Genomic DNA, 25,339 nt, shown 5'->3' with positions numbered 1-25,339 from the left:
AACAGTGCCCCTTACCGTATTTCTCCCTGTAACTTGGATCCAGCTTTTCTTGGAGAGGACACAGCTGTGACCCAGTAAATAGAGACACTCACGAATGTAGCATGCTAGTGTAGTTCCCAGGGAAGATACTTACTGGGGTTCTGGGGAAGCTGTTTTCAGGCAAGTGTCTCAGTGTGGAAACCATTCAAGGGAAGGTGGTGCCACAAGGAACGTGCCCACAAGCTCCCGGTGTGTGTGTCTCAGGAGCCCTGTGAGGTACCAGCTAGCATGGCCCAGAAAACCCTGCACTGTGGGTCACTATTTATTGTAGGAGAAAATCCCCCAGAACCAGGAAGAACCCCTTTATTCACTAGTTCCCTAGATTGCCTTCTATCAAGGATGTTTAAAATTTTGCCAGATGGCAAGGGGAAAATATTCTAGTCTCACAAATAGGACAGTGAAGATGGATTTTGGGTGAGGCAATAGATAGGGCTTCCCTGGTGGTGCTAGCGGTAAAGAACCCGCATGTCAATGCTGGAGATGTAAGAGACACGGGTTCAGTCCTGGGTTAGGAAGAGCTCCTGGAGGGGGGCATGACAACCCACTCCGGTACTCTTGACTGGAGAATCCCAGGGACACAGGGACCTGGCGGACGACAGTCCATATGGTTGCAAAGAGTTGGACATGGTTGAAGCCACTTAGCATGTAAAAGATACCTGGCACAGTGTCTACCAACAAATCTACTCTCTTATTCATTTACTCATTATATTGTACTGCCTTATACTTACTGTACTACAAAATATGATATTAAAAAAATAAAGAGAAAAAGGAAGGAAGGTAGTTGGGAAAAAAAGAAAAAAATGCAACAGGATTATAAATGAAGATTTATATTAGTATCTTTTCTTTGAAATGTTTCTAGGTAGAATTTCTTTGAATTAATTGCTCAGTAGACTGCCTCATTGAATTTTAGGACATTGGGTTATCAACCAAAAACTGAAAACACAAACTGCAGGCCCAAGGGCCATAACCAGTGATTTTTCACTCCACAATTCAAATCATTCATTAATCACAGCTTTCTCATCTACTAGTCGTTGTTATTTAGTCTCTAAGTTGTGTCCAACTCTTTTTGACCCTATGAACTGCAGTTACCAGGCTTTCCTGTCCTTCACTGTCTCCTGAAATTTGCTCAGACTCATGTCCATTGAGTCAGTGATGGCTATCTAACCATCTCATCTGCTGCCATGCCCTTCTCCTCCTGCCCTCAATCTTTCCAAGCGTCAGGGTCTTTTCCAACTAGTCAGCTCTTTGCATCAGGTGGCGAAAGTATTGGAGCTTCAGGTTCAGCATCAGTCCTTCCGATGAATATTCAGGGTTGATTTCCTTTAGTATTGACTGGTTGGATCTCCTTACAGTCCAGGGGGCTCTCAAGCATCTTCTCCAGCACCACAACTTGAAAGCTAGTTAATGCAGGTCATATTCACTTGACAAACATTTGTTTGCAAATGAGAGCTTCTCCTCAGTTCAGTCGCTCAGTCGTGACCGACTCTTTGCAACCCCATGGACTACAGAACACCAGGCTTCCCTGTCCATCACCAACTCCCGGAGCTCACTCAAACTCACGTCCATCACATCGCTGATGCCATCCAACCATCTCATCTTCTGTCGTCCCCTTTTCCTCCCGTCTTCTATCTTTCCCAGCATCAGGTCTTTTCAAATGAGTCAGTTCTTTGCATCAGGTGGCCAAAGTATGGCCAAAGCATCTACTCAGATAATCCAAATCCTAATTGCATCAGTTGCAGACTCTAAGATTTAGGCAAGTTATTTAATTTCTTTGGGCCTCAAATTCCTCATGTAAAATGAAGATAGTAACAGTATTGGCCTTGCAGGTGTGCTGTGAAAATTAAATGTGTTAATATTCAAAAGCACTTGGGGCTGTTTCTTACATATAGTAAGTGTTATATAAATACTTGTATAGGTGATGTTACATTTTCTTAAAGACCATAGCCTAAGAATATTGATTCAGTTCAGTTCAGTTCAGTCGCTCAGTCGTGTCCGACTCTTTGCGACCCCATGAATCGCAGGATGCCAGGCCTCCCTGTCCATCACCAAGTCCTGGAGTTCACTCAGACTCACATCCATCGAGTCAGTGATGCCATCCAGCCATCTCATCCTCTGTCGTCCCCTTCTCCTCCTGCTCCCAATCCCTCCCAGTATCAGAGTCTTTTCCAATGAGTCAACTCTTCGCATGAGGTGGCCAAAGTACTGGAGTTTCAGCTTTAGCCTCATTCCTTCCAAAGAAATCCCAGGGCTGATCTCCTTCAGAATGGACTGGTTGGATCTCCTTGCTGTCCAAGGGACTCTCAAGAGTCTTCTCCAACACCACAGTTCAAATGCATCAATTCTTCGGCGCTCAGCCTTCTTCACAGTCCAACTGTCACATCCATACATGGCCACAGGAAAAACCATAGCCTTGACTAGATGGACCTTTGTTGGCAAAGTAATGTCTCTGCTTTTGAATATGCTGTCTAGGTTGGTCATAACTTTCCTTCCAAGGAGTAAGCGTCTTTTAATTTCATGGCTGCAGTCACCATCTGCAGTGATTTTGGAGCCCAAAACAATAAAGTCTGATACTGTTTCCACTGTTTCTCCATCTGTTTCCCATTGATTCAGTAGTTGTAGTTTATGGAGGAGAAGGAAATGGCAACCCACTCCAGTGTTCTTGCCTGAAGAATCCCAGGGACCGGGGAGTCTGGTGGGCTGCCGTCTATGGGGTCACACAGACTTGGACACGACTGAAGTGACTTAGCAGCAGCAGTTTATGGAACTCTATATTTACTCAATATTTTTCTCAGATTATTGTTTAATGGCAATTAAAATATGATTATGTTATAGTATATATTATATGAATGCTATTAGTTGGTTATCTTACTTTTTTTCAAAGCTATTAACGGCACTGCTTTAGACTGATAGTGTTAGAGAATTCTACTTGTAAGCCTTTACTCCTTAATTTTTGCTAGGAATTATCTGAAAGACCAGATTTTTGGTAAAGTATTTTGGCTAAAGAGAACTATGTTGTCTAACTATGTTCAATAACCATTAGCATTCAAATGTTTCAATAGTTTTTAATTTTCATCCCTAAAAGAAAGGGATATGAAATTTTGCAAAAGGTCTAAAATTAAAAAAGAATGTTGTTTTTTATTCTTTTTACAGAAGACCGTGAAAAATACTCTGATATCATCAAGAAGCACAGTGCAATTGAAATGTTATTTACACTCTACCCTCCTCAAGGTGCCCATGTGTCTACTAATTTGAGGCTTAGGTCAACTTGGCTGAGACCCATAGTAAATGGGGAAGAAGGATATAAGTATATAGGTAAGATTCTGAACCTTATTATTTCTTTTTATAAATAAGGAAGAGACTTGTACTTTATATAACTCTTATTCATCACCTAGATGATATGGGATGGTACATTGGCCTTATAGAATATTCCCTTTTGTTTCTAAATATTATACTTGCAGTTTAAAAAGTGGCTGTTTTCTATTTTGGTGACTCCATTAGAATAGTGGGAATACTGTGTTAATCCATTCACTGGATGATGGTTATTTGTTTGTTTGTTTGTTTGTTTTTAATGTGCTTCTACAAGGAATTCTGTTACACACATTCATGTACAGGGCTGTGTATAGACATATGTTTGCATTTCTCTTGTCTAAACTTATTTCCAAAGTGGTTATGCCATTTCATATTTCCTATCAGTAGCAATAAGAGAGTGGCTTTTGTTCCATAGATGTATCACTACTCACTATAATCGGTATTTTAATTTTAGCCATTCTAAGTGATATGAATTGGTACTCCACTGTGGTTTTAGTTTGTAGTTCTCTAATAGACAGTGATTCAATGTCATGGCCAAGGAGCTTGCATAACTCCATGAAACTATGAGCCATGCCATGCAGGGCCACCTAAGATAACAGGTCACAGTGGAGAGTTCTGACCAAACATGGTCCATTGGAGGAGGGAATGGCAGATCACTCCAGTATTCTTGCCACCAGAATCCCGTGAACAGTATGATAAGGCAAAGAGATATGACACTCATCATTTAGGAAGATGAGCACCCCAGGCTGGAGTCCAATATACCACTGGGGAGGAGCAGAGGGCAATTGCTAATAGCTCCAGAAACAGTGAAACGGCTGGGCCAAAGCAGAAACAGCGCTCATTTGTGGATGTGTCTGGTGGTGAAAGTAAAGTCTGATGCTGTAAAGAACAATATTGCCTAGGAACCTGGAACATTCATTGGTCCATGAATCAAGGTAAATTGGCCAAGTCAAGCAGGAGATGGCAAGAGTGAGCACTGACATCTTAGGAAACAGTGAACTAAAATGGAAGGGAATGGGTTTAAAACTCAATATTCAAAACAACTTCATGGCAAATAGGCAAAAAGTGGAAGCGGTGACAGATTTTATTTTCTTGGGCTCCAAAATCACTGCAGACAGTGACTGCAGCCATGAAATTAAAAGACACTTGCTTCTTGGAAGGAAAGCTGTGAAAAACCTAGATAGTGTATTAAAAAGCAGAGACATCACTTTGCCATCAAAGACCCATATAGTCAAAGCTATGGTTTTCCAAAGTCATGTATGAACGTGAGAGTTTGACTATAAAGAATGCTGAGCACCAAAGAATTGTGCCTTCAAATTGTGGTGCTAAAGAAAACCCTTGAGATTCCCTTGGTCAGCAAGATCAAATCAGTCAATCATAAAGTAAGTCAACCCTGAATATTCACTGGAAGGACTGATGCCAAGCTCCAATACTTTGGCCACATGGTGTGAAGGGCTGACTCATTGGAAAAGACCCTGATGCTGGGAAAGATTGAAGGCAGGAGGAGAAGGGGATGACAGAGGATGAGATGGTTGGGTGGCATCACCGACTCAATGGACATGAGTTTGAGTAAGCTCCAGGAGATGGTGATGGACAGGGAGGCCTGGCGTGCTGCAGTCCATGGGGTCACAAAGAGTCAGGCACGACTTAGCGACTGAACAACAGCAACAAGTAGACAACGATATACAGCGTATTTTCATGTATTTGTCATTTTTGTATCTTCCTTGGTGTGGTGCTTGTTAAAACTTTTTGCCATATTTATATTTTTTGCTATTGTTCTTAATTGTTGCAAGACGTTTCAATATTCTGAATATAAACTCTTTAACATACATATGCTTTGTAATATTTTCTCTCAGTCTGTGACTTGTTGTTTTTCTTTCTCTCTTTCTTCTGAACAGCAGAGGATTTTAATTGTGATAAAGTCAAGTTTATCACAATTATGGCTGATGCTTTTACTGTCGTATTCAAGAAATATTAGTTAGACCTTTGGTCAAAAGATTTTCTTCTAGAAACTTTATAGTTTAAAATTTTATATTTCAATGTATGGTTTTTTGAATTATATTTTATACATGACTCAAGGTATCTAACATATTGATATTCAAATGTGCTAGCACTGCTTGTAGAAAAGACTATCCTTCTGTGAATTAACTTTGTATTTTGGGAAACCAAATAAACCAAAGAAAATGTATAGATGCAAATAAGCATGTTAAAGGATAACCAGAATCATTAATCAATAGGAAAATACGTATAAAAGCCAAAATGTCATAGTACCACTCATTTATTAAAATGCCTAAAATAAAATTTAAAACTCTGATAATTCCAAATCTAACAAGAATGTGGAATAACTGGCACATTCATACATTGCTAGTGGAAATGCTAAATTGTACAATGAGTCTCTAAAGATTTTGATACTTTCTTACAAATTAATATGCTCTAACCATAAAACCTAGCTGTCCTAAACAAAGGTAATTATGCAAGAGGAATGAAAGTATTTGTTCACATGAAAACCTATAATGAATATATGTAGCTGATTAGTCATAATTGCCAAGAGCTGGAAGAACACAAATGTTCTTCAGCTAGTGAATGAATAATCAAAATTTGTTAACATTTATACAATGAAGTACTATCAAGCAATAAAAAGGAATGAGCTATTGATTCAATAACATGGATTAATTTTAAATGCATCATGTTAAGTGAAAGAAGCCAGACTCAAAGGCTATGTGTGTGCATGTGGCTAAGTCGCTTGAGTTGGGTCTGACTCTTCGTGACACTATAGACCATGGCTTGCCAGGTTCCTCTGTTCATGGTATTCTCTAGGCAAGAACACTAGAGTGGGTTGCCATGGCCTCCTCCTGGGGATCTTGCCAACCCAGGGATCCAGCCCATGTCTCTTAGGTCTCCTGCATTGGCAGGCGGGTTCTTTACCTCTAGGCTCACCTGGGAAGCCCGTTGATGCTTACATTTAATAAGCAACATGACTGAATCTCAAATGAGTTATGCTGAAAAAAGTCAGAAAAAAAGAGTACACGAGTATGATTCTGTTTATATAAAAGTCTAGAAGTTGCAAATAAACTAGGCCCATGACAGAATCAGATCTGTGGTTACCTGGAATGGGTGTGGGAAATGAAGTGAGACCTGATGGATTACAATAGAGAATGGAAATGTTTATTAAGTTGACTGTGGTTACGGGGGATGGTCCCATGGGTGTAAACATATGTCAAAATTTGTCAAATTATACACTTTAAGTATGTGTAGTTTTTCATTTACATGTCAATGAAGCTATAAAAATAAAGTTGAAAGCATAAATTTAAAGAACCAAAATAGTGAAATTGGTATTTTGGGAATTATTAAGACCAGTATGTTAGGGATAGCTACAGAGAGTCACAAATTAAATGCGGTCTCGTTTGGCTTGTGCATATAAAGGTGTATTTAAGTGCTCAGTTCTAAAAGATAGCCTGGAGAAAGAAGAGGAAACAAAAAAAGAAAATTACGAAAAAGAAAGTTGAGGCTTTAGGTTCTATGAGATGAACTAAGATCCTGATTGCAATTTATTTTCTCTTTGCAATTTCCCTCTTGAAAATTAGCCTATCATTCTAAAAAATTTGCATCATTGTTCAGAGCTAGCCTATCATTCTAAAAGATTTGTGTTCATTGTTTAGAGTCCATTTGTGAACATTTGGTCCAAATAAACAGAAAGGAGATATGCAAGTGGCCTTATAAGTTGAAGACTCCATCTTCTGAAGTTTTATGCTGTCTTTGCCCTTTTTAGTAAGTGGCCAGGGCCTTGTATCTTTTAAAATTACAGTTGTTATTAAATTGATTGACAGTAGAGTTTACAGCATTTGCCTTGAAAACGATTAGTCTATTACAGAAGGGCCTTCTAAAACTCAGTAACTCCTTGACTATAAACATTTTAGGGAAGATAACTCTGGGAATTTATTACATTTTTCAACATTAATACTCCACAATGTAGCACTCCTGTTTATCGTTTTCACTCTGTAGATTTAGAGATGTATCATCAGCAAGAACTGAGGAGCAGTTAATAGAGTTACTGAATGCTCTATAAATGGCATGGGCTGCTAACAAATTATGTAATATAAAGATCACACATACTCTAAAAATATTTGGTATTTCCATATTTTACATCCCAGAATTCCTAGCACAGTAGCCTGAATGTAACTGGAATGCTGCATAAGTCATGATTTCAAATTGCTTAATATGCACAAATTATTTCTTCTGAATCATAATTTTATAGTCTTACAACATCAATGAATAAAAAAAAGTCTAAAATTTTTTTCAGGAGCATATGTCTTCTTGTCAAACTTGTTTTCAGAAAGCTTATTTTGGAAGGCTAGTCTTTTAACATGCTTTTGATTGTATTTCCTTATGAGTTGTCTGTCCTTGAGCTCACTTGACCTTCTGGCCTGTCACAGATACACTGAACTTGTTCTTCTCCTTCATTAAGTTTCTGTGACTTTGGTGAATGTCCAACTTGGAAGCTGTTGGTTACATTAAGGAACTTGTGGAATTTTAATGGGAATACCTTAAAAGGGGTAGTTCAGCCATTGTCTTTCAAGGAAATAATTTAGGGAATACAAATGAATGATTAAGCTACTTTCTCAAGCCAATGGTCCATTCTTAACTGAAATCATATTGTTATATTAATGTAAGATTTCTAATTAGTTCAGATTCCAAGTAATGAGCAAAGACCTCTACTTCTACTCCTATTTCACACAGCATTTTGAGCCCTTCGTGTTGTAAATTTTACTTACCTTGATAACATATAGATATTTAAGTTTTATAAGTACTATTGGAAACTGACTTCCTGGCTGAATCGCTAATGTTATCCTATTATGAGAACAAGGTATCTTTTTATGTCCTTCAGTTTTTTTCACAGCCTTCAGGCAAGATCTAATGTACATTAGCCAAATGAGAATCTTTCCTATCTTTTAAAGACTGTGGCAATTACTCAGTTGTCCTTGACAGTCAAGTCTGGTTTTTGATGATCTTCTCAGAATTGTCTACATTGCAACGTAAGACTTTCTGTTCTTACATCCCTTATTGCAGTTGTAACTATTTCACTCTCCACAAAATAGATGCTATGCCTGCATGTTAAGACTTTTTCTTTGTTCTAAAAAATATTCTTTTTAAAATATTGTTCCTCAGAAGCTCTCCTTCTGATCCGTAATGTCTTTTGGCACTTCTCTCTAAACATTTCCCACATTTTCTCATTTGTTTTAAATGATGGAACTCAGACTAAGATTTAATAATCCAATAAATCTGATTTATTGTGAATATAATCCTAGCTACTATGTATTCTGCTTATATCTTTTCACTGTTTTAGACTTTTAAAATACATATCTCAGCATTTACTTGGATTTCTAATAGTCATTTTTAATCTCCTTTTTATGGCATATTTTCTTGTAACTATTAGACATATGTAATTTATTTTGCCTTCTTAAATTTTGTACCCTCACTTGTCCTGATTTCACTTAACTTATTTAGAATATGGACATTTATTGCTCTTTTCAAAACTCAGTTGAGTATTGTGCAGTAGCCAGTGAGGAATTGCGGTCTATGTGCATAGAGTAGCATGGAGGTGAAACCTCCAGTACCATTCTACTTCTGCAAGGTTGATTGCAGCTCCAGTGATAGCTTGACTGTAACTTCATGAGAAACCCTGGCCTGATCCACCCAGAAAGCCCACTCCAGATTCCTGACTCACTGTGTGAGTCTGTTGCTTTAAGCTTCTAGTTTGGGGGAAATTTGTTACAGAGCATACAAGTCAGTGATTTAGTAGTTTTTAACAGTGGAAGCAAAATGACATAGGATTGAGTGTGGCTCCTCAGGAAAGACTGGGTTGCTGATTGGCCTTCAGAGAACGTATTACTAGAGGGAAACTTTTGTTCTTTGCTTAACTATCAAAAGTAGAACCTCTCACTGATTGGTTTCAGAAGTGTACACTGAGGTGAGTTTCCACTGGCTGATAAAACAGGTTTAATATTGGTTCTGGGGGTTGCTTGTCATCATGGCTGCATGCTTAGTCACTCAGTCCTATACACTCCATTGCAACCCTCTGGACTGTAGCCCACCAGATTTCTCTGTTCATGGGATCTTTCAGCAAGAATACTGAAGTGGGTTGTCATTTCCTCCTCCAGGGTCTCTTCCCTACCCAGGGATTGAACCCACATCTCCTGTGTCTCCTGCACTGCAGGCAGATTCTTTACCTACTGAGCCATCAGCATGGCTATAGAACTGTAACTTCTTCATTAAAGAGGTATAAAAAGTTCTAGTATTAACTTGTTACATAGATGTAGAACTGTTGAAAGTAAAAATGTTAGTTGCTCAATCATGTCCAACTCTTTGCAACCCCATGGACTGTAGCCCATCAGGCTCCTCTTTCCATAGAATTCTCTAGGCAAGAATACTGCAGTGGTTAGCCATTCCCTTCTCTGTGGGCATCTTCCCAACCCAGGGATTGAACCTGGGTCTCCTGCATTGCAGGCAGATTCTTTACCATCTGAGCTACCAGGGAAGCAATATTGTGGGGAAAAGTTATTCTCAGCATAGGCGCAGAAAGAAACAAAGGTACATGGCAGTTGACTTACTGGAAGCAAGTAAGCATAATTATGAACCTAGGATATATCTTGTCACCCTGCTTATTTAACTTATATGCAGAGTACATCATGCAAAATGCCAGGCTGGATGATGCACAAGCTGGAATCAAGATTGCAGGGAGAAATATCAATAACCTCAGATATGCAGATGACACCACCCTTATGGTAGAAAGTGAAGAGGAACTAAAGAGCCTCTGGATGAAAGTGAAAGAGGAGAGTAGAAAAGCTGGCTTAAAACTCAACATTTAAAAAACTAAGATCATGGTATCTGGTCGCATCACTTCATGATAAATAGATGGGGAAACAGTGGAAACAGTGTCAGACTTTATTTTTTTGGTCTCCAAAATCACTGAAGATGGTGACTGCAGTCATGAAATTAAAAGACACTTGCTCCAAGGAAGAGGTTCAGTTCAGTTGCTCAGTTGTGTCTGACTCTTTTGCAACCCCATGGACTGCAGCATGCCAAGCTTCCCTGTCCATCACCAATTCTTGGAGCTTTCCCAAACTCATGTCCATCAAGTCAGTGATGCCATTCAACCATCTCATCCTCTGTTATCCCCTTCTCATCCTGCCTTCAATCTTTCCCAGCATCAGGGTCTTTCCCAATGAGTCAGCTCTTCACGTCAGGTGACCAAAGTATTGGAGCTTCAGCTTCAGCTTCAGCATCAGTCCCTCCAGTGAATATTCAGGACTGATTTCCTTTAGGATTGACTGGTTTGATCTCCTTGCAGTTCAATGGACTCCAAGTCTTCTCCAATACCACAGTTCAAAAGCATCAATTCTTTGGTGCTCAGCTTCCTTTATGGTCCAACATTCACATGCATACAAGACTACTGGAAAAACCCTAGCTTTGACTATACAGACCTTTGATGGTAAAGTAATGTTTGTTTTTGCTGACTGTATAGAACTTCTCCATCTTCAGCTGCAAAGAATATAATCAATCTGGTTTCGATATTGACCATTTGGCAATGTCCATGTGTAGAGTCATCTCTTGTATTGTTGGAAGAGGGTGTTTGCTGTAATCAGTGCATTTTCTTGGCAAAACTCTGTTAGCTTTTGCCCTGCTTCATTATGGACTCTAAGGAAGGCCAAACTTACCTGTTACTCTAGGAATCTCTTGACTGCCTACTTATGCATTCCAGTCCCACAGGATGAAATGGACATATTATTTTGGGTTAGTTATAGAAGGTCTTGTAGGTCTTCATAGAACTGTTCAACTTCAGCTTCTTTGGCATTAGTGGTTGGGGCATAGACTTGGATTACTACGATTTTGAATGTTTTGCCTTGGAAATGAACAGAGATCATTCTGTTATTTTTTAGATTGCCCCCAAGTAATGCATTTCAGACTCTTTTGTTGACTATGAGGGCCACTCCATTTCTTCTAAGGGATTCTTTCCCACACTAGTGGATATAATGATCATCTGAATTAAATTTGCTAATTCCTGTCCATTTTAGTTCACTGATTCCTAATATGTCGATGTTCACTGTTGCCATTTCGTATTTGATCATTTCCTTGGAAGAAAATCTAGATAACATATCGACAAATCTAGATCACATATTAAAGAGCAGAGACATTACTTTGCCAACAAAGATCCATATATTCAAAGTTGTGTTTTTTTTCCAGTAGTCATGTATGGATGTGAGAGTTGGACCATAAAGAAAGCTGACTGCCAAAGAATTGATGCTTTTGAACTCTGGTGTTGGAGAAGACTCTTAAAAGACAATGACTCTATCTGACAGTATTAGAGATGATTTTATAAAGATGGTGATATATTAGTTTATTCTTACAGAATAGGTTACAGTTACTAAATACAGAATAGAAGAAAGTGTAAGGCAACAGGGAGAGCATGAAGGAGTCCGGATGTTGGAACTAACTTTAAGTTCTTTTTTACTGAATTCTTCTGCACAACTTAGTATAAGACTATTTTTTCCCTACTGGGATATAATTGGCAAATAATATTATATTAGTCTCAGGAGTATAATATAATGATTTGATATTTTATTATATATATTGTGAAAAGATTGACACAATTAATCTAGTTATTGTGATAACATAGTTACAAATTTTTTTTCTTGTGACAAGAACTTTTAAGATCTACCCTCTTAATAAGTGTCAAATGTATATTATGGTATTATTAAGAATAATCTCCAAACTCTACATTACATCCCCGTGATTTATTTTATAACTAGAAATTTGTACCTTTGATTACCTTCTCCCATTTACCCACCTCCCTACCTCTGGCAAACACCAATCTATTCTCTTTATCTATGAATTCAGTGTTTTCTGTGATTGTTTGATTCCATATATAAGTGTAATCCTATGATATTTGTCATTTTCTGTCTGATTTATGTCACTCCCTCTCAGTATTATGACCTCATGGTACAACCATATTGTTGCAAATGGCAAAATTCCCTTTGCTTTATAGCTGAATAATATTGGCTCAGATGGCAAAGAATCCGCCTGCAAAGCAGGAGACCTGGATTCAATTCCTGGGTTGGAAAGATACCCTGAAGAAGGGAATGGTTAATCACTCCAATGTTCTTGCCTAGAGAATTCCATGGACAGAGGAGCCTGGTGAGCTACAGTCCGTGGGGTCACAAAGAGTCGGATATGATGGAGCACACGCACAATATTCTCTTGTATGAAATTTTTTATCCCTATATCCATTGATGGGCATATGGGTATTTCCATGTCTTAGCTATTGCAAATAGTACTGCAGGGAATATGGGGGTACCCATATTTTTGAGTTAGTATTTTTTTCCCTCAGATAAATACCAAGCTGTGGAATTTCTAGACTTTGATTCTATTTTTAACTTTTTCAGGAACCTTCATATCTTTTTCTCTGGTAGTGCTATTAGCTGTTGAGAGCATATTCCTTATTTCCACACTAAAATTCTTTATCACATAGTAAGCATTTATGCATAACTGTTTGTTCTATAAATGTATGTGCAAAGTATTACTATAGCAGTTGACTCATTTTTTCATCTTTTACTTATCAACATACCTTTGCTTTGGGATCTTCCCTGGTGGCTCACACGGTAAAGCATCTGCCTACAGTGCGGGAGACCTGGGTTCAATCCCTGGGATGGGAAGATCCCCTGGAAAAGGAGATGGCAAACCACTCCAGAACTCTTGCCTAGAAAACCCCGTGGACAGAGGAGCCTGGTAGGCTACAGTCCATGAGATCGCAAAGAGTCCGGCACGACTGAGCGACTTCACTTTCACTTTCATACCTTTTGTTTACTCTCTCTGGATTCATTCAGAGAGTACCATGATATGGATGTAATGTGGTATGGCACTGTTCTTTAATATTTAACATTTTTCATTTAATAAAATATAATTTAACCAGAATGGAGGCAGAAATCCAAGATAATAAGAGCCTCTTCAGTCCCTCCACAAATCTTCATTGAGTACCTTGTGTTCAATACTCTGTGATAAATTTGAGGATGTTTCAAAAGTAAATAGACTATCTTCCTCTTGTGTGTTTATGATTTATGCTGGGGAAATGATCCATATACATAAGTAACTACAATAGAAGATATGAAGTGGTGAGTGGTGTAAAACAAGCACGTGCTGAGTTCTCAGTTGCTCTGCTAAGCAGTCTTGAGAGGAGGACATAGAAGGAGCTTTTCAAGTGAGAGGAGCCTGAGCTCTTCTGAGTGTCTGAAGTGCAGACAGACACTTCTGACATCTTTTGAGAACTGTGAGGATGCCTCTAAAGTTATGACATGCTCACATTCACAATACATATAGCCAGTCCTTCTAAAATAACAATAATTAAAAACAGTACACTCATTGAATTCAGAGAAAGACAGATATCATGTGATATCATTTATACATGGAATCTAAAAAAAAAAAGATACAAATGAACTTACTTACAAAACCAGAATAGACTCACAGACATAGAAAACACACTTATAGTTACCAAAGGGGATGGGGGGAGGGGGTAAATTAGGAGGTAGGAGTTAACATATACACACTATTATATATAAAATAGATAAATAACAAAGACCTACTGCATAGCACAGGGAACTATGTTCAATATTTTGTAATAACCTATAACGGAAAAGAATCTGAAAAAGAGTATATATGTATGTATAACTGACAAATAAAACATTACCCTTGTTTACTAAGAAGTATGCACTGCTTCATTATATAGTGATCAACTTCAATGTACTAGACAATTATATTTTTATGTATAATCTGAACATAAAGATTTTTAGAAAATCTAAAGTTATAAAATAGGAAAATATTACTAAGAGTTCAGTTTCTTTAATATAGCAATTTTAATTACCTTGGCATATTTTTTTACAGCAATTTATAAAATTACTTGTAACTAGAATATTTTTGCCATCCCAGGTGGCGCAAGTGGTAAAGAATCCCCCTGCTGATGCAGAAGATGCCAGCCATGTAGTTTTGATCCCTGGGTTGGGAAGATCCCCTGGAGAAGGAAATGGCAACCCACTCCAGTATTCTTGCCTGGAAAATTCCTTGGACAGAGGAGCCTTGTGGGCTATAGTCTATGGATTCTCAAAGAGTCAAACAGGCTGAGCTTGCACCCACCACCACCACTTGTAAGGATAATGTTTAAGCCCTGGAAGTAACACTGTGTGTCCTGTTGCCCAATTCCCTTTCCATTGTTATCCGGAGTCATTTAGGAGGTATTAAGAATGTATCATTTGAATTGAGGATCTGAGGGTGCAGAGGCTAAACAGCCTGCTCAAGGTCATGACCTTAACTGTTACTGTGACAATGATGATGATTCAAGTTCAGAGTCGCATCGGGCGCATCCCCCCCCACCCCCACCACCACACACACATGCTTCCCAAACCACCCTGGCTTCTTATCAAAAGTAATTTTTCTGGATAAGTAGCATCTTATGGAAAAACCCCAAGAAATGTTTTAGTCAATCCAATAGGTATCATTGTATCTGCCTTTGTACTAGTCTTATTTTCTTCTTTGTTTTCCTCAAGTTTTACAACTGGCTATTACTTTTATCCTTCTAATATTTTCTGAATCAAAAACCAAAAGGAATATACTCACTCCCCCTTTTGTTCTATCTTGCGAGTGGAGGTGAGGAGAGGCCTGGAGTCAAGGCAGTCTGGTCCTGCAGAAACTCATATTGCCTGTGGATAGGTTGGATTCCAACCTCTTTGGGGAGCTCTGACTGTGCATTTTTGGCCCCTTCATATGTCGCTCTGCATGACTATTTTAAGCTCAATTGCTTTCCTTTTCCAACTACACATATTGAAGTGTAGGGAATAGTATTTCATCATGAAACTTCACATAAAACAAAAACTGATCCTTTTTAGGTGTAGATTTTGTTTAAGCTGAAAATCATTTCATATCCCTAGGAGACAATGATGACTTTTCTCCCCAAGACTGCAATATAATGAGGTAAAAATGTTTTCACAATACTTTGGAATTTTTATAATTGTCCTCTGTATTGTTTGACTGTCAGTTAAATTAGAACGTGTGATAATTGTAGGGAGCTGATAAGACTTTCTATTAAAGGTATGTCATTATGTTAATCCTGGTTCAAATATAGTTTGCTCAAATTTTATTTTGATTATATAATATTAGAATAAATTAACCTGTTAAATAAGATTACTCTAGAGGGCATAGCACATTTTAAATGTCTTTAAAGTTAACCTCAATTTAAACAAGTATATAAATCATGTGCCACTAAATCTACAGTTGCATTTCCTCTTCAAAGCCTTCATAATGTTGAGAATAGATATTTCTATACAAATGTAGATTTTTTAAAACTTAAAATCAACCAATGAACAAGATTATTTAGCTTTTAATTCTTTGTATATTGTGGGAAAATAGTGAATGATACTGGAGAAGGCAATGGCACCCCACTCCAGTGTTCTTGCCTGGAGAATCCCAGGGACGGGGGAGCCTGGTGGGCTGCCGTCTATGGGGTCGCACAGAGTCGGACACGGCTGAAGCGACTAAGCAGCAGCAGCAGCAGCAGTGAATGATAAAGTTTTAAAAATTTAGACCTTCCCAGATTTTATTTGGTATGCAAACATCTACATTGACAGCTACTTGTTAACTTTATTTTGAAAACTAATTCCTGTGTCATGTTGCAAATAATATAGGTCTTCCAATGATTTGAACTGTAATTCCTTTATCTGTGAATGGGAAGGAATCGGTGATTATGACCACCAGACATAGCTTTCTAAACTTTCACATCCCAATTACATACTGTCCATTTTATGATGATATGGCCTGCTTTTTTTCAGAGTAAGTTGAACTATTTCAACTCACCTTATTTAAAAGAAACACTCAAAACTTCATCTATTTATATGTTCATGCATTGAGTAAATATTCTGAAGTTCATGCTGTGGTACTACATACCAGGACCCTGTCACAAAGTAGAGACATAAAAGGATCATGGAGCAAGATGAACATCGAGTCGAATTATTTCTAGTCAGTATAGTTGACTCCTGAGAGTCAACAGTAGATTCTCAGGACCTTTCAGCTAAAATATTGATTATGGTTTGGCACCATCAAACAAACATTTGTGCTTTTCATAATTATGTATATTAACCTCCACCTGATTGTTGAGTGTGCTCTTATTTGACATTTTAAGAATAAAATTTAAAGGCGGAAGAGGGAAGTGTATAGAAGGGATGAGAAGGAGATGAATTTTATAATAGATATTGCTCCTAGTTATTTTCATTTTTTTTCCTGTGCGTGTGTGTTAGCCTCTTAGTCATGTCTGACTCTTTGTGACTCCATGGACTGTAACCGGCCAGGCTCCTCTGTCTATGGAATTCTCCGGGCAAGAGTACTGGATTGAGTTGCCATTTCCTTCTCCAGGGGATCTTCCTGACCTAGGGACTGAACCCAGGTCTCCTGCATTGCAGGCAGATTCCTTACCATCTGAGCTATAGGGAAATCCCTCATTTTTTCCCCTAGTTATTTCCCAAAACATCACTACACCGCTATACACTGTGATAGGTATGGGCAGAAGTCAAGAGAACTATTTCTGTCTTTTTAAAGAAGTGCTTACATAATGTACAACCTATGTATCCAAGTAGTAAAACAGTTTTTTCACACTGTAGAACACAGCAAGTGTGCTCTTTAATATATGTTCACTGTTTAAGAAGAATCTGGTATTATGATTTGGATTTCTGGCTTTAAGTTTGAGGTTAATCAGAATTCTTTAAAGTCAAAACAAGTCAACATCTGTTTAATGAACTAGAACTGTCTCCAGATACTGTATTATTTGGAAATAAATAAAAATAATAATAATTACACTTCACATATATTGAATGCTTTCTATATGCAAAGGATTAAACAAAATGATTTATTTAAATAATCTTATTTAATCCTCTTAGAAACCCAGTAGGCCATACACCATAAGAACACTAAATCACAAAGAAGCAAATTCAGGATGGGGAACACATGTATACCTGTGGCAGATTCATTTTGATATTTGGCAAAACTAATACAATTATGTAAAGTTTAAAAATAAAATAAAATTAAAAAAATAAAATGCATAGCTAGAAAGTGGTAGAGTTGTGACATGAAACCACAGTGTTCTGATTTTTCAGCCCTTGGTTCCAAAATATTTCAAGAAAATGTAGGATCTCCAACACATAACCCATAAAAGTCGTAAATCAAAACAAAAGCTTCAAACAATAGTTCAAAAGAAAGGCCAACACATACACACAATTGTTTGGATGGTAACTAATATTGTAAGTAGATATAATTTTTTATCGGTAATTTTATGTAAGAGTCAATAAATTCTTTTGGGGAGAGGGAGTGCAAAATTAGTTCTTATGGACTTACACCAATGATCAATGTTGCATTTTATTGCTTTTTTCCTAAAAAGGATGCCGGTAGTAGTAGTAGTAGCGTTAGTCGCTCAGTGGTGTCTGATTCTTTGCGACCCCATGGACTGTAGCCCACCAGACTCCTCTGTCCATGGGATTATAAAGACACGACTACTGGAATGGGTTTCATTCTCTTCTCCAAGGGATCTTTCCAACCCAGGGATCCAACCTGGGTCTCCTGCCTTGCAGGCAGATTCTTTACTGTCCAACCTACCAGGGAAGCCATTTGTTTATTACCAAAAACTGCTGACATTTAGAAAAGATGAAGAAGAAAATTTGCCCATTTACTCAACAGATATTTACAGAGTGATTGCGATCACCTATAAAATAGGCCCCAAGAGATAACTACCATTAACTTGCTGCTGTATTTTCTAATGTTCAGCTTTTTACAATACATAATTGTGATTACAGGGAATATAAAAGTTACACATACATACATGAACTTCTAAATCAATTTTTCTGATTATAAAAATAATATATGCTCATTATGGAAAGTTTAGAAAAAGAAAGTAAAGTAACTTTTTTTTAAGTCCTTGGAATATTCATCTCCTCAAAATAATCTCTGTCACAATTTATATGTATCTCATGAATTGCACAATGAATTATAAGACATTTCACTTACTGTATAGGTTAATACTATTAAACACATCTACATGTATTGATTTTTATCACAGTGAACTCAAGAATATTCATATGTCTGAATGAAAAATGATAATGAAGAGAATGATGGAAAAATACCGTTAGCTTGGGAAAGTTTAGTCATCTTTCTTGATTGAGTAATTGAGTGATCTGGGCCATTCTACATTAGTCTAAAAGACACGGAAGAGCATCGATCATAATTCTCCATAAAGAAAACGGCCAATCTCTTTCTCTATGCTTCTCTGCTAATGTTAAATGGAAAAAATTAGCACTATTCCCATCGCAGTATCCAACTGTGTAAGTCGTTTAGCCAATAAAGAAGTTCTAGAAGATAACAGAGCCCATCATTGCTTTTGCTAGGCTCAGTATATGTAGGTAATGACCCTCACTCATCCCGCAACCCCAAGTCACTGTTCATATACTCCTACAATCTTCAAGTTTGTGTTTCTGCACATTTAAGGTGCCTTCACTGAGAAACAAAGTGACAAAGGGAACAGGAAATTCTTGTCTAGCATTTGGCATCTGAACATATATATACACCCAGTACCTTGGAAGAGCCTAGCCTAAAGGGCGAATCACCGTAGAGGGGACAGCAAAGTGTGTCTCTCTCCTGTAGAGCAGAGAGGGGATGACTCGGTTGAGTCTAGTAGGTTTGGGGTACGAAACAATGATACACCCATGGAAAGTATCCACTGTAATGTATAGTGAATTACGTTCCCTATTAGTCACACTAGAAAACTGCTAAATTAGATTCCAGGGGACTTAATGACAGAAGGAGGCAACACTCAGAAATATCTTCAGCTAAGATCAATTCCAGTGTAACCAAAGAGCCCCAGAACAACTGGCTGCAGAGTGCTGAGCTCCACTGGAATGTAATTGCATTGCAGTTCTGATCTGACATGAGGTAATAAAAACCCACGTGCGAGGAGAGAAGCACTGAAATGCAAGTTTTAGAGAGAATTCTAAAAGATCTTAGCAGACATCAAACTGGCAATAAAAACCCCATCTAAGTAATGGGTTAAAGGTTGTGGCACAAGAAACACGATTCCTGAGACAGGGAAAACAGCAAAAGCGGAGCACCATGAAGGACAGAATGAAATCAGGCTCGCCTGTGTTCTGACAACACGAATTCAACAGGACCCCTGAGTTTGGGCTCCAAGCTGAATAAGGAAAAACCATAATTCATGACATTTCCATCCTTAAATTTGGTCTTAATTACTCCTTCTATTAAAGTCCATCTAAAAGATTTTGAAAATTATTTAAATCCTCACCCACCTGTGAAAGTCTATTCCCTCCATCAAGCTAGAAAGCATATGAAATCTCTGGTCAGAATCTTCTCCCTCGAAAGTGTATAACAGCTCTTCATGTATCCTACATCTTTCAATGTATACAGATACAGCCAGAATAGCGCAGTGAGCCTCACCACCCGGCTTCCTCAACTATCAGCATTTTCGCAACATTCAGAACATTCCTTGCTCTCTTTACTTTCTTCACTCTTGTTCAATTCACATTATTTCTGGTCTGGACCAGTTAAAGTCTCTTAATAATCTTCTCCTTGCTCACCTTCCAGTCTATTTTCACACAAAGTCAAAAAGTAAATCAGATCTCACCACTCTCATGCCTAACATCTCTTATGCCTTCTCATTAAATTTTAAAGACCCCAAACACTCATCATGACCTGGAGAGCTTTCTGATCTCAGTTGAGGTGTCCCTAACCACCCCATCAAAAACATCTTGCCCCAGTCCCTGTCCCTCTCCTAGTACAACAAGCTGTGCTATTTTCATCATGGCTTTTATCACTATCTAAAATTCTATTATTTCTCCACTGATGCCCCAACTCACAGCTGGAGAACTTGTCTCCAGGACAGCTGGAATCTTGTCCGTGGGTTCACAGCTTTCTCCTCCACCTCTAGCCGAGTGGTTCTCAGCCCTGTTGGCACATTATAAGCACCTGGGCAGCACTGAATGATACAGTCTGGGGTGGGACCTAGACACTGTTTTTTTCAGACCCTCCCTCCACCCCAGGTGATTCTGGGGCCTACCAGGAACTAAGAAACACTGCCTTATGAAAATGCTTGGCACATACAAGATACTCAGTAACCTTTTAATTAAATGAATGAGGGCTTGGCTCCTACCTAAATTATATTTTAAATACATTCCAAAAATAATAATAAATACAGCAGTAGATAATTTATCAGGAATATGTTATTCCTCTGAGTCTTCAGAATCACTTTGGTTCTGCAGTATGTATTTTTAAGTCCATATTGGGGAGAGAGGCAAAGAGAGACAGAGAAATTATGAATGAGGGTGAGGGAAGCATGGGTTGGTGCGGGGGAGTGAGAGAGAGGGAGAGAGAGAGATTGATGTGTTTCCTGTTTTCATCCTGAGTGAAGAAAAGTTTTTCTTGTACTAGTGTTAACCACATGTTCATGGGTCTTACGCATTCAGCCAGCTGATTAGGAGGCTAACCAGGGGCTTTCTTGGTGGCTCAGATGGTAAAGAATCTGCCCACGCAATGTAGAAGACCCAGGTTCAATCCCTGGGTCAGGAAGATCCCCTGGAGAAGGGAATGGCAACCCACTCCAGTATTCTTGCCTGGAAAATCCCATGGACAGAGGAGCCTGGTGGGTTAGTTACAGTCCACAGGGTTGCAAAGAGTTGGCTAACACTTTCACTTTCAAACTAACTACTAGCAGGCTTTTCCCCAGCCCGGGTCTTAATGCCCAGCTCTTTGAATAGGTAAGTTTGGGAAAAGCTGCCTTTCATAAGGTACTATTAAAGTCTTACGCATCCAAGAATGGAACATGCTAGCATTAATCCCTTCCCTGACTTTTTTTGTCCTGGCTTATGTGCAATCTGTGAATAGTTATAGAATGAACGTTGCTGTTAAGTTGGATAATTTAGAAAAGCATTCTGGCTGTGCTGTTAAATCAGGAGCCACAAAATAGAGTAAGAGTCATTCAGCAAGGACAGGCCTCAAACTCCTACCTCTTCCTTGTGGACGTTTGCAGCTGTTCTGTGGTTCACAAAAAACATTATAAAACTCGCTGACCACTGTCACTGTGATCTTTTCAATAATACTCAGGCAAGTATTAGATAGGTAGACAGATAGAGATAGACACAGATAGGCCTTTTTCCATCTAGCAGGGTAGAAAACTGAGCTTTAAGAAAGTCATATCTTGCCCAAGTAGCCACAGTCAGTTTATGGCAGGCTCTTTTTCATATGGTTGTATCATCAATTACAAAGAATGATGAGCAGGAAATGGTGATTGAACTTTCTTCACAAACCAATGCCTGCAATATAATTTTTCTAGGTAACCTCAAAACTTCAAGTGTTCAAGGCTGTCCTTTTCCAATGCATTTTAAAATAGGATGAAAATGTGGCATGATGGCATTTTAATTGAAGTTTGAAGTATCCATTTCTTTTTCCAACATAATTGACGTTTTTAGAAGTAGTGTAAAATTAATTTCTTTTCAACTGGATACAAATATTATAGAATATAAGTGGAAAATAAGAATTATAAAACAAAACATAGTTGAGTCTATGCTATAAAATATATTTTATTAGATTTAATGCAAATAATTTTCTCCATAAATCTACAAAATAAAAAAGTTTGTTTTAATATTTCTGATATTTGCAGTTTTTTCCCTATGAGATTTATTGTCCTATAGGAGCAATTTTCTATTTTGTTAAATTTTACATTTAAAACCTCAGATTATTATTTCATAAATGTGAGAATAAAATTCTTAGATAGGACTATTGATATGAGAAGTCATCAGTTTGTTAATATTTTGGATTATTTTTGATTTTATTATTGAGAAATATCTACAAATATAGAATATTCTCATGAAGCCTTTTAAAAGGGGAGAGGGAAAAGATAAAAGGAAAGTATTACATTTTTATCATAAGGATCATAATGGCCTGACTCTTGAGTGCATCGGTGATTATTTATTTCATGAATCTGTGACTCTATGCACTTCAAGTAGGTTCATACCTCACTTTCCAACACTGCTTTTCCCTTGCATTGGGACTAAATGAATGTACCATGAATCAGAGACTGAAATTCAGATCCCAGTATTTTTATACAGCAGACAAAAGCTATCATCGTGAAAGCAATTCCCTTACTCCTGAGATAGTTTGAGGTATCATCTTTTATGGACAGTATCATCCTTTATGAAAAAGAAACAGTAGTATTGATTGAGTACTTTACTGATATTTAGAATTTATTAGGGCTTCATATCCTTAAGTAGTTGGATGAAATGAAAATGCTCTGAATTTAATCATTAATTGTTCTTCAAGTCTCCTTAGGAAAACATTTATTGTAAGATAGGACTTGATAAGGTAGGACAGGGATTTTAAATATGAGAAACATCAAAAGAATTACTCTGTGTGGCATTCATCAGCTTCACAAATGTGCATATTTTAAATCACTGGGTTTCAGACAAGACTTTGCATTCATACCAGAACCAGAAGTGTTTTTATAACATGCCTGGAGGAAAATTCTTTGTTATGGCTTCACTGAATACTCATTAATTTTGTATCAGAAGAGGGGAGTTGATAGCAATTTTGCACCTATCTGCAGATATATGAAATGTTTAGTCGTTTTAGGTAAGAAATTCTCACATGTCAACATTTCACTGAATTTAGCAAAACTGCTTTGTTTCTGTAAGGAGAATATAGTGTTTAATAATCATAGGTTTCAAAATTCTCTGTTAGCTAATGAAGTTGATTTAAGCATGTAAGCAATGTAAATAAATCTATTTTTATTTTAAAATATTTTCTAAACATAAAGAAATACACCAGCTAATATAACGAGTGCTTACCTATTCATTACCCACAAAGACTCTTAAAGCTTTGTTTATATAGTTCTCTGTATGTTTATTTCTATTTCATTTCTTTATCTTTCTTTAATGCGGTCTTGATATAAAACGTGCAGAAGACCTCTCCTGAGAAGCGTGTGTAGATGGTTCTGAGCAGCCCTGGCAGATGGGTCCCTAGACCCACAGCATGGTCCTGGCACTGCTCCCCACCATCCCGCTCACCCCTCCCCGACACCATCCCTTGCAAGGACCTTAGCAATCATTACCTTTGCTCCTGCTTCAGGTTGAACTCAGGTTCCCATGGGCGACCCTGCTCCTTCGCTCTAGGCTCCACTCATCTCTTTCAGCCTAATCTTCATGCATCTCCCTGAGTCAGTCTCAAAAAAGTCAAAGCTGCCCTACAGCAATGCACATCAGCCGTAATTAAACATACATCATCTCACTCTTAAGCCTCCCTTCCCCTGCTCCCATCTCACCCCTCTAGGTAGTCACAGAGAGCAACTGCTCACCAGCTATCTGTTTTACCCTTGGCAGAAACCAACACAACATTGTAAAGCAATTTTCCTCCAATGAAAAAAAAACAAATAACAAGAAATAAATTTAAAAAAAGCAAAGCTGATGGTTTTCAATTCTCTTTCAAATGTCCATTGCCTAAAAAAGTTGCTTCTAAAGTGGAGTGCAGACACAGGGGGATCTATAGGGTTGGGAGAAGAATATCAGAGGACCTCTATGTGATTTTATTTTTTACACAATATTTTTGGGATTTGCACTTTATGTGTGTTTTAGGATGTACATAAGTTCTACACATAGATAAATATATATGTATGTACATTATATAAGAATACCAGGGGATTCGTACTAATAGAGATGCACAGCAAATGATTTTAGAGACTACTCTGTTGGAGAACAAAACTCAAGCTCCTTCACAGTCTGGCCCTGATATTGTCCTCTCCACTGGGTCACCTGCTGCCTGCTTACCTTCTGGGCACTTTGAACTTTTCAGCTTTCCCTGGCCCTGCCCCAGCACAGATTCCCTTGTACAGAAAATCCCCTGTACAAACCTTAACTCAGTCAGTGCTACCATGGTGTGAACCCTTGGTAGTTCTGCAGTCACTGCCCCCTGACTGCCCATAGCCATTTCTTCAGAGATGTTGAAAATACCTAGCACAATAATTCAAATCTACATATATCTGTCTCCCAAGTTCTACTTTGCACTCCATCAGATGGGAGTCGTTTCTTATTCATCTTCGCATCTACAGTGCCTTGCCGGGCATCTGGTACATCACAGGTGCTCAATAAACACTTTTGAATGAGTGTGTAGAACTGTGAACATGCCTTACAGATAGGTTACTGCTTATAATCAACACTAGGGCAAGTCAGTATATGGCTGTAAATGTAGTCAATGTTCGCTGACACCAGGAAAATGTTAGAATGCAAATGTAAGAGGTTTCTTTGGGAAGGCTCTAGGTGTCCACAGCAGTATTTTCAAGGGTCAAAAAATAAACACATGATAATTTATGACTAGCCCTGTTATTTTTAAGTCCTAAGGAATTTCTTAGGCTTAGGGTGACCTGGGCTTGCATTTTTTCTTGCCATGGATCCTGGCAGATTAGACTATCATATGCACTGTGGTCATCCTTATTGTTTTCTCATTCTGTTCTCTAGGTCTGATTGGTTGCAGAGTGAGAGGCTAAAGAAAAAACAAACAACAAGTCTGGGGACTTCCCTGGGGTATGCGTGGGACACCTGTTCTGGGAGCTAAGACCCCACATGCCTCCTGGCCAACAAGCCAAAACATGGAACAATACTGTAACAAATTCAATGAAGACTTAAAAAATGGTCCACTTCCCCCAAAAAAAAGATCTTAAAAAAAAAAAAAGTATCCTTGTTAAGTAGCTCAGTGGTGTCCGATTCTTTGCGACCCCATGGATGATAGCCCACAAAACTCCTCTGTTCATAGGATTTCCCAAACAAAAATATTGGAGTGGGTCACCATTTCCTCCTCTAGGGGATCTTCCCAACCCAGGGATCAAACCCATGTCTCCTGCATTACAGGCAGATTC

The 25,339-nt window shown here is 38.2% G+C and overlaps 1 protein-coding gene across 1 annotated transcript in view; it reads left to right on the top strand.

Annotated features, from left to right (window-relative positions):
- LOC138991423 (IQ domain-containing protein M-like) overlaps positions 1 to 25,339 on the top strand; it is a 374,912-nt gene that overhangs the window by 153,259 nt on the left and 196,314 nt on the right. The window contains 1 exon segment of the mRNA XM_070385578.1: positions 3,190 to 3,351. Coding sequence (XP_070241679.1) covers positions 3,190 to 3,351 — 162 coding nt within the window.

This window comes from Bos mutus, chromosome 17 (genome assembly GCF_027580195.1).
Source record: "Bos mutus isolate GX-2022 chromosome 17, NWIPB_WYAK_1.1, whole genome shotgun sequence".
Lineage (NCBI taxonomy): Eukaryota > Metazoa > Chordata > Mammalia > Artiodactyla > Bovidae > Bos > Bos mutus.
This window is presented reverse-complemented; position numbering and strand designations above follow the sequence as displayed.